General features: G+C 39.2%; 1 protein-coding gene across 1 annotated transcript; it reads right to left on the bottom strand.

The window, feature by feature from the left end:
- Window positions 1-2083: 2083 nt before the first annotated feature.
- On the bottom strand, window positions 2084-10126 carry grxcr1a (glutaredoxin and cysteine rich domain containing 1 a). The gene is made up of 4 exons (XM_034181945.1): window positions 9369-10126; window positions 5587-5826; window positions 3964-4029; window positions 2084-2500 (listed from the first exon to the last, which is right to left on the bottom strand). The coding sequence occupies exons 1-4, from the start codon at window positions 9774-9776 to the stop codon at window positions 2321-2323; spliced, it is 894 nt and encodes a 297-aa protein (XP_034037836.1). The 5' UTR covers window positions 9777-10126; the 3' UTR covers window positions 2084-2320.
- Between the last annotated feature and the right edge of the window lie 350 nt (window positions 10127-10476).

The raw sequence follows: 10476 nt of genomic DNA, 5'->3' as shown, positions 1-10476 counted from the left end.
TAGATCAGCAGTCAGTTTTGGAAATACTCAGACCAGCCTGTCTTGCACCAACAACCACGCCACCTTCAAAGTCACTTAAATCCCCTTCCTTCCCCATTCTGATGCTGGATTTGAACTTCAGCAAATCATCTTCACCACATCTAGATGCCTAAATGCATTGAGTTGTTGCCATGTGATTGGCTGATTAGCTGTGTTAACAAGCAATTGAACAGGTGTACCTAATAAAGTGTCTAGTGAGTGTACAAAGCATTAACTTGCCATGTCACCATAAAGTTTCTAGTTGTGTCAGACAAGCGGACAACCACTAATATCAAAAGACAAGTCATTAACTCATATCACCTTTGCCCTAGCAAACCCAAAGCAGGTACCACAAACATTCAAGTTCTAGTATTACTACGTCCATGACTTTAACTCAGTGACTACATAAATAATGTGGCCTAAAGTCACCTCCGCACTGCAGTAGTGGCCTGTAAATTTTAATATCAAGGTTGTGTGTCCCCTTTCAGTCTGTTCAGTGCACAATGTTTCCGCAACAAATCAGCTGTTGGCATCTTTTTCAACATTGGTGCAGGCTGGCAGCAAAAATAAAATCCTATTTACAGTATACATGATTATATTGACATGTGCATTTGATTACAAGCTATACAAGATAAGACTAACCACAGATGGACTCATCCACTAAGAATCAGAATTAGCTGTGGTTTTGTAGACTGCGTATGCTAACAGTTTCTTTTTCACAGTTGAAAATGACACCTGACTTAAACCAAAACCTTTCACCACATAAGTTGTATGACATGCAAGTACACTTTCTATTTCTATATTGACAACTGCACCTGACTTTGAGATTAAAATAAACGCTTTCACCAAATATGCTAACCACTAAAGCTTGACCTCATGCTAACGCTTTCTGTGTCATTACTGAAAATTCTGTCTGGTTTGAGTTTAAACCAAAAGCTTTCAGTGCATACGTGAACACTTTGTTTCACAGTAGCAAATTGTAGGCAACTTTGAGATTAAAACGGAAGCATTCGACACACATGATAGCTGCTAACGTGTGAGCGTGAATGCTAACACTTTCTGAACACGAGTGAAAACTGTCAGTGACTTTGAGATTAACATTAAAGATTTCAACACATACAGTGTGACTGCATAAGATAATGCTTGTATCGTAATTTGAAATTGCAGTTTTTTATGTAAAATTTTAGATGTCTGAGGTTAAAAACACCCAAAAAAACCTGATTATTTTGCATGTGTACATAGAAAGCAAATAAATGCGCAACAAAAGTTGAATATTTGTGCCTAAGTGATTTATTAAAGCATCTCTTTCTCTTTTTATCTGCAAAGATTGAATGTGGTTACATGACACATTCATTTTATTGACTGATTATAACTTTTAATGCATATCCAGGAAAATTGGCCATTTTATGTGAAACTTTCCATTTGAAAGTACATCTTTGCTTCATGGTGTTCAGAGGTTTGCACATAGAATGAAAACACAGTGCTGATAACGCAGTTTTTGGCATTCCACTGTGGCCAGAGGTCCAGTTTCATGCTGACTGCAAACTGAGCCTCGGACTTTCTCTGTCTGACTCGTGTCTCTGTCTGATATGGGATTAGCATCATTAATGAAGGATCCTAGTCACCAGGCTAACAAGCTCAGGTTCACCGCGTGAAACGAGGCCAGAAATGCTTACGTGTTTGTAGCTGCAGACACTGAGTTTTTGGTTAGAATTAAAGGGGTTGTACCGTGCACAATCTGCTTTTGGTGTTGCAAGTAATAACTTGGCTTACTGTGGTGCTAAACTCTGCAGAATGTGAGAGTAGATTGTTTACATAGAAACTGCCATGCTATCAGCAAAATTTGGCTTGAATCAGTGCGTTAGAGTTTTGTAACATATGTCACAGAAGTCCATATCTGGACTCCTAGATCTTGTGAGACACACCCACTGCACCTGTTAGGCCTTACTGTGACACACCCACACACTCTGTAGGAGAGAGGAGGCGTGGCCTTAAGAAGCTCCTTTCCATTTAAAGCTACATGCACAGAAAAAAGTTGGAAAGTGTGTGTGTGTATTATTTTCTCTGAGGCTACAAAAAGCCTCCTTGTATATACAGTATTACCTTATTGAACAGGTGTATGCTATTTGTACACTAAACCATCGCTGAGGTTTAACAAACACAGCAACAACACCATCTCCATAAGTTCAGCTTTAATTAGAAATGTTTGATGTAAAAGAGTCCTGCCGTGTGTCGCTTCACCATCCACTTTCTTGCATAAGGTTTCGGGGAAGGATGGATGTTGGGTTCGGCACTTGAATCCTCACTTGCTGCAGCTCTCGCAGGGCTGCAAGCCGTTCTCGTTGCAAGAAGTGCACTTGAGGGCTTTGAAAGAATCCGTGAAGCAGTTGCGGAACACGGACATCTTGCTGCCATGGCACATCGAGCAAGGGATGAAGGCAAAGCCCCCACAGGTCTGGCACGGCTGGAGATGCTGAACCCTCTGGAGAAATGACACATTTTATATTTCAAGCATAAGCTGGATATTAAAGGTTTTCATTTAGCTGAGAGGAAAAAAAATGCTCAAAGGACCGTATCAGCCAATATGTGTTGCTGGTTTCTGTTAATTTTGGTAAACTGTTAAAATCAAGTTGCTGGGCCTGGAGCCTATCCCAGCAGTCATAGGGCATGAGGTGGGGTACACCCTGGACAGGATGCCAGTCAAACAAATACATTCACACTTGGAGGCACACCTACGGACAATTTAAAGTGTCCAATCCACCTAACCTGCATGTCTTTGGATGTGGGAGGAAGGCGGAGCACCTGGAGGGAACCCAAGCAAACACGTGGAGAACATGCAAACACCACACAAAAAGGCCACAGGTGGGAATCAATCTCATGACCTTGTTGCTGTGAGGCAACAGTGCTAACCACTAAGCTACCATGTACACTCTATGAAATGAAATACTGTTTTTACTTAATTGGTTCACTGCAAAAAGGGGGTGTCTAATAACAAGATAAAAACACTAAATCTAAGGGAAATTATCTTCCTGCATGGGCAGATAATTTCACTTGACAAGATGTCTTGAATTAAGAAGGTTAAATCTAGAAATAAGCATGTCGAACACTTAAAATAAGAAATTAACTCTTTAAACAAGATAAATTATCGAACATTTGTGGAAATGTTAAAAGCAAATGGAAAAGCAAATTGGACCAAATTTTTTTACAGTTGATTGTGTATTATGCTTCCCATTTAAATGATCAAGTTTTATTGTTGTGGTTGTATATATTCTGATATCACAAACAAGCAATACAGTCCTTTAAACCTTTAATCATAAATTGTTAATTTCAGAAATGAGAGTCATCTGGATTAAAGCTGCAAATGAGACGTAATCAGCCATGCTGGAGACTTATCATATCTGTGACCTTTCAGCACTGCATACATCTTCTAACAGCCCGCAGTAATGAGTATTCTTTATAGAATTCAAATGCCATCTGTCTGCTTTAAGATTTTTTTTTCTTGTTCAGTTGAACATCCAGATTAAAACTGAGGCATGAGGAAAAAAGTCATGCAGAAATATTCTGCACAGCATCAACAGTCTGCTAATGTGTCTTAACAAATGTGTTAGAAGCACAATATTTTAATATTATAATATTATACAATATATATAATATTATAGATCATATATATAAATATATATATTAATATTATATAATATAATATTATAACATATAATAATATAATTTTAATATTTTAATAAGCACACATTTTCTATTAATGATGTTATTTACACTGATCTTGAATCTGCACTATCACATCAACATTTAATTATCTCTTTGATGCAAAGTGAATTGTAAATTAAAACCATCCTAATTGTGACAGGAATATGTTTCTAATAAAGGGGTTTTATGTATTGGAGCAAAGTCAGTTATTCAAAATATGATTTGTAATGCAAACGCACCTACCTCAATTTTTGTGAGAAGATCTTGAAGTTCTCCTGATTCATTCATACCAAGTATTTTTTCAGCACCCTGCAACACAAGTGTCGTGTCAAAATTGAACTTGTAATGAAATGTAAAAATATTTAAGAGTCATATTGTGCACCTTTTTCAGCGAGCTAATAAAGATCACTTGTTGTTTCAGAGATACTGATGTCTGAAGGAAAAAAATCTGTACATGCAGAGGTGATGCATCCTTAAAAAAAATCTGTAAGAAACTGTTTCTGTAGCTAAGTGAGTGTGGCTTACAGCAGAAGTGAAAGTTCAGATAGGGACTTCTGTGACCAGTGTTGCCACAGTTACTTTGAAAAAGTAATCCAATTACTGATTACTCCTTGAAAAAGTAACTTAGTTACTTTACTGACTACTCAATTGTAAAAGTAACTAAGTTAGATTGCTAGTTACTTTTTTAGTTACTTTTCCCAGCTGCCGACAACAACCCTCTGCCACCTCAACATGACAATGATACCTGTTTTGCCAAAACTCACTTTATAGTCACCCTTTCTTGACTTCAATGAAAATAAATACTTGTTTTATAAAAAGTAAAATAAAGACGTCTTTCTTGACCTCATATTTAACTGTTGACAGCACTGTAACAGTAAAACTTGCCATTTCGAACCTACATTGTTTATAAAGGTAACTATTAAATTCTAACATTTTTCTAACATTTAAATTCTCTCTAAACATTTTACTTGTCGAAATTATTATTATTTTAAGCAATATTAGTTGTAGTAAAAAACGGCTTCAAAATTGCACCTTTAATCTAGGGGTGTTGTGGGGGGGGACATCCCTCCCTCACGCCCCCATTCCATCTGGATTCGCCCCTACTTTGGCGTTTGAGCACAAAGAATGGATAACATTTATTTATGCAGAAAACATGACCAGATTTACAGGTAAGAAAATTTGATTGCGTTTTCACATCATGTGGTCCTCAGAAAGAGAGTTTAGGTGCATTTGAGTGGAAAATAGTGTTAGTTGTTGACGCGTCGCGGAGGATCAGCTGTTTTAACGTGCAGATACAGAGCAGCTCAGCTCAGAATTCTAAATAAAGGAGGAAAAAAAGTATAAAAATGTCTTTGTAAAGCTCAGTGCAGGTGTGCTGATCACCGCGCTTTAAGAGGAGACGACGAGTCGAGCAGCTGCAAAAAACCGCGGATTAAAAGCTCACAGCTCACTTAAAGTGGGACTTCAGTCGAACCCCGACCTCCTGCCCACGGACCAAGTTTAATGCTGCTGTCGACCCACAATGAAAAATAATAGTAACGCACAGTGACATGGAGAAGTAACTTTAATCTGATTACTGATTTGGAAAGATTAACGCGTTAGATTACTCGTTACTAAAAAAGTGGTCAGATTAGAGTAAGTAACGCGTTACCGGCATCACTGTCTGTGACATATGTCACAGAAGTCTCAAATGAACAGTTTCAGGTCTAAATTTTTCTTACATCAGGAGAAATCCTACAGGAACAATGGTGGATCTGTGCAACACTGATGACATTCACGACCATGTTTATCTGAATAAGGCCAATAAAAAATAATTGTGCACAATATGTCCCCTTTAAATCCAGAAAGAATGAAGCTCTTGCAAACCCCAAAGTAGTGTCCATCAATGAACACCACTGGTAATGATGGAGGTTCTCCCACACGTTTGCACCGCTCCTCCAATTCCTTTCCATATTCGCTGTCCAGGGCGATGTTCTTCTCTACAAACTTCACCCTGTGGTTCTGGAAGATCTTTCGGACCAGCTCGCAGCGCTCAAATGTGGTCCGCACGACTCGGAAGCTTGTAGTATAGATCACTATCTGCCCAAACTCAAGCGATAACTCCATCTAACAAACAACAAACAGGTTTGTTTCAGTGATACTGACAGTTTTTTGTTTTTGTATTTATATCTTGTTTCAGTTGATTGTCATGGTTGAGATTAACTGAGATTAATTTGAAATTAACAGCTGCCAGGAACAATGCATTCTTTGCATCGCCTTCAGGTTACAAAGTACAGTAAGTCATGTAATTTAAATTCATTTAAATTAATTCAACTAAAGGCAGCACAGTGGCTTAGTGGTTAGCACTGTTGCCTCACAGCGAGCAGGTCATGGGTTTGATTCCCACCTGTGGCCTTTCTGTGTGGACTTTGCGTGTTCTCCCCGTGTTTGCGTGGGATCCCTCCAGGTGCTCCGGTTTCCTCCCTCATCCAAAGACATGCAGGTTAGGTGGATTGGAAACTTTAAATTGTCTGTTTTTTGTCTGTATGTGGCCCTGCAACAGACCGGTGTCCTGTCCAGGGTGTACCCCGCCTCACAGCCTATGGGCTCCTGCCCCCCGCAACCCTGGAATAAGCGGTTGAACTAACCTTTCTATAATTTTAGCTGTAATGGTTCGAATGATAGGGGGTACTGGAGAGGTCTGACCCATCCAACAATGTTGGATTTCCCAAATTAGTTTGCCATGGAATAATGTGGCAAAAGAATTCATGGCCCTGTGTGGACATTCCCACACAGGGCCATGAATTATTTTGTCAGTCAATTATTCAATTATTTATGGCTTCTGAAACTAGAGGGACTGTATATAAAAATGCTCTCTGCTGCTAGTGGCACTGCTCAGCCTCCATGACAGTAAAATCCCTGGGTGGCAGAATTCCTGTGGTGTTAGAATCCACATGACCTTAACAAGTAAAAGTTATGTGAACTTGTTGAATTAATAACCCAATAATGAATTAGGTTGACCCAAATTAACAGGTAAAATTTATGCCAATTTGTGAATTTAATTTGGACAGATGTAATTCATTTAAGATGTATCCCGCCTCATGCTCTACACTGAAAAAAGAACCAACTTAAAAATGCATTACAATTGGTAAAACCTGATGAGAATTAAGTTGTTTGAACTTAAGTTAGAAAGTTAGATCAACTCTAACTTACAAACGTAAGTTCAAACAACTTAATTCATTCAGGTTTTACCAGTTGTAATGCAATTTAAGTTGGTTCTTTTTTCAGTGTATGACTGCTGGGATAGGCTCCAGCCCGCCCCGTTACCCTTGATTGGAGTAAGTGGGTATAGGAGATTAATGAATGAATATTAGCAATTCAAGTAATTTAATCAGGTTTACTCTTTTTTTTTTAGAGGCAAGATACAAACATCATGTCACTGTTATCCAATCATCTACATTTATGTATTTCAGATCATGCTGAAGTGATCTATTTTCACTTATAAAACATCCTTTTTCATTTGATTAATTGATGCTATAAAATTATTTTAAAACTGTAAAGGCCCAAAGGGGTAAATGGTTTTTATGGCCATCACAATATGTCCTTGAGCATCAGACGTCCTTGACTCACAAGCATTTTCAGCTTCAGGCTGAAAGAAAGATTATCTCTTATGATCAGGATGAGACACCTCAAGTCCACAAGGAAGCTGTTTGTTCACACAAAGAAATGTCTCCTTCAACAAGACCACATATGTCACCTCCGTGTGAGTGTAGGTCTTTATCCAAGAATACTAGAAAGCAAAGAGCTGAGAATTCATTAACCTGATTAGGTTCTCTTGAAACACTTAACGAAATGCATCATTAAACTTTAATTGCTGTATGACCTTGTCGTCTTTTGTGAACTTCATGGGTTCCTTTACTGTAAGCAGACTGCAGTCAGAGGACATTCTTTAAGGATGCAACCCAACTCATATTTAAGAAGTGTTGCCAATCAAGTCCCTGAGCACTTTTCTCAAGACAGTACGGCATGAGAGTGAATGGAGTAGGCATCATGGGATTTAAAAAGCTTTTGGTCAAAACAGCAACCAAATAATGCCGGTGACCTACTTTGTAAGAATTATGGTTCACCAGGTGCAATTTTTCAACACTATATCGATCATAGAAGACAGAGACATTCTCTGTGTTTACAGCTGATGTACTCATAGATCTCATGTTGAGAGTTCTTTTGTGAATTTTATTAAGGGCATATTGAACAAGCAGTCAAACATACAACTGAGAAAAGGACAAAACAAACAGGCAATACAAAAAAAGAAAACAAAACATGGGTGCAATATAAAATATGTTGAGAGCCTCTCTAGGATGCTAGCCAAAGTGGAAGTGACCGTTTAGTATCACCCAAACTAGCGAATATGTTATACAATGAGCAAGGAAGGTAGACGTTGAATCTTAAGTAGACGTTCACAATGTTTATAGTATGAGTACCACCAATGGGTAACCACTAACGGTAAACCATCAATGACGATTGCTTTGTTTGCAAGACAATCTTTTCTGAATGATTACTTTATGTAGAATCCATAGGAGTGTACTGGGCAGCCGCACTGGGAGTAGTAACGTACACTCAAAGTAGCAACGAAATAACACTAATACCCATACTTTGTAATTGTTGGTACATTTGTGGTAATACAACTCTAAAGAAATATGACTGGCTTCCTGCAACTTTCCATCTACTATACCCATTTTTAATCAACCCTGTCTCAATCTTGAACGTTAGCTCCTTCTGGATTTTTTTTTTTAATCTATCACTAATGTAGCACATGAAAAAATAACCCCTGTAGAAATTTAATAATATTACCAGTTGTATATGTTGTAAGTGCACATAAAATGGAAGAACCTCACTATGCACACAGTATCTCCCAATTTGATGACTTGGTTTTGCCTTGTTGGAAAGACCACAGCAGACGGTCACCCCAATGTGTCTGGTCTGCTTGAGGTTTTCTCCTGTAATCAAAGAACACTGAGGGGGATTTTCCTTACCACTGCTGCCAGTGTGCATCACGAGTTTATTTCGTGCTCCCATCATGAAATGATTAAAATTTCCGTGACGGGGTTTTTTTAACTTACTATTACTAACTCTACGCCTCCCCTATCCCTAACCCTAACCATAACCAAACTGTACTCCTTCCCCTAACCCTACCCCCCCCCCCCCCCAACACACACACACACACACACACATCACTTTTAAATTGGTGCTCCCATTACGAAAATTTGGCACTTTTTGTGACAATATCACAAACCAATAGATTAATGTATATTTCGTGATGCTGAATCACATGACATGCCGTGAGATATGGTAGATGGGGTGGGTAAGGTCTAGGCCTTACTTGTGTATAACATCTAGAGGTTACTCGTGTTATTGTGCAATTTTATTCTTCAAAAAAAAAAAAAAAAAAAGTGGTTTGAGTTCATTACAGATGGCCTGCTGATACTCACATATTTCCTTTTCAGGGATTTCTCTTATGATGCAATCATTAAAGGTAAGTAGAACACACAGAGGGTTCGAAGCTAATAATCATAAAGCTGTAAAAAAAAATGAACTTGTTCCAAAGGTCCTTTAGGCAATACTGGGATTGTGTAAAAGCAGATCCACTTCTGGCTTTTTGAAATACTTACACTGTTGGAATTGGGCAGGTTTTCAAACAGTGTTTGACCGGCGCTGACTTTGTGCTTGACGCCCCTCACAGTTCCGTTTTTGCTCAAAATGTTGACCCTCTTGGTGGTGAACATCCAGTCTTTGGTGGCCCCCGCGTACAGCAACAGATCATCAGGTTCGCTCTCGCTGTCGTCCAGCTCAGAACCCAGGAAGACATACAGGTGGTGTGTGTTTGTGTCTCCACTTGTAGACGGCGTACTGGCCCGATCAGCATCAGAACTGCTGGTGCAGTCTGAATCCAGGGAGTCTGACGGCCCTTCATCTTTAAACATCTCCTTCAGCACCCGGCCGCTGCTCCCTGAAGCCACGCGGAACCTCACCCGCTTCTGTGGCTTCTCCTGTCCTGAGGTCAGCATCGTTGCGTCCATCAGAACACCACGAGGACATTACATGGTCCACGACTCTGCGCTCTGGCTCCTTCTGTGATGTTCAGAGATGACCATTTGCATGGTTTTGTTTCCCATGGATTACTGCTGCGTTTAATCCTCACCCTTTGAACGCATCTAAAAACAACTGAGACCCTAAGCTGCTTTACAGTCAGACTCACACGGCCACTTAATAATGCAAGCATTGCTGCCATGGCAACCCAGCACGCCGAGCCCAAGTAAAATGATAGTCATCTTTAAATTATTCAACAGAGTCTTCACCAAAGCTTTGACAGGAGACTTTTTACGGTCTGACTTCATATTAATCAAACATTTCTCTCATGCAAGGTTCAGTTACATCTGATTATACATTTTTTATGAATTACACTTCAATCTTTCACAACAGTTGATAACAAATTAAAAAGACAAATTGGAGATGTCTAATGTTTGTATTTCAATAAGTATCACATGTAATGTTTTTAAATTAAATTTAGAACTCTGGTTTATTGGAGCAGTTGGCTGTCCCTTCTGACGGCCTAAATTTTAATGGTGGTCTTGTGGAGTCTCTTTGGAGGATCTTTGGTACCACTGGAATGACTTTGTCAAGCGAGCAGTTATTTAGGGAGACTCAGGTGAGCTGTACTGCTAGCATAGTCAGCGACGACATTTCTGGCTAGGTGCTGCTTTTGTCTGGGCATGATCC

This window comes from Thalassophryne amazonica, chromosome 11 (genome assembly GCF_902500255.1).
Source record: "Thalassophryne amazonica chromosome 11, fThaAma1.1, whole genome shotgun sequence".
Lineage (NCBI taxonomy): Eukaryota > Metazoa > Chordata > Actinopteri > Batrachoidiformes > Batrachoididae > Thalassophryne > Thalassophryne amazonica.
The sequence above is the reverse complement of the archived record's forward strand: the minus strand, read 5'-3'. Positions and strand labels throughout refer to the sequence as shown.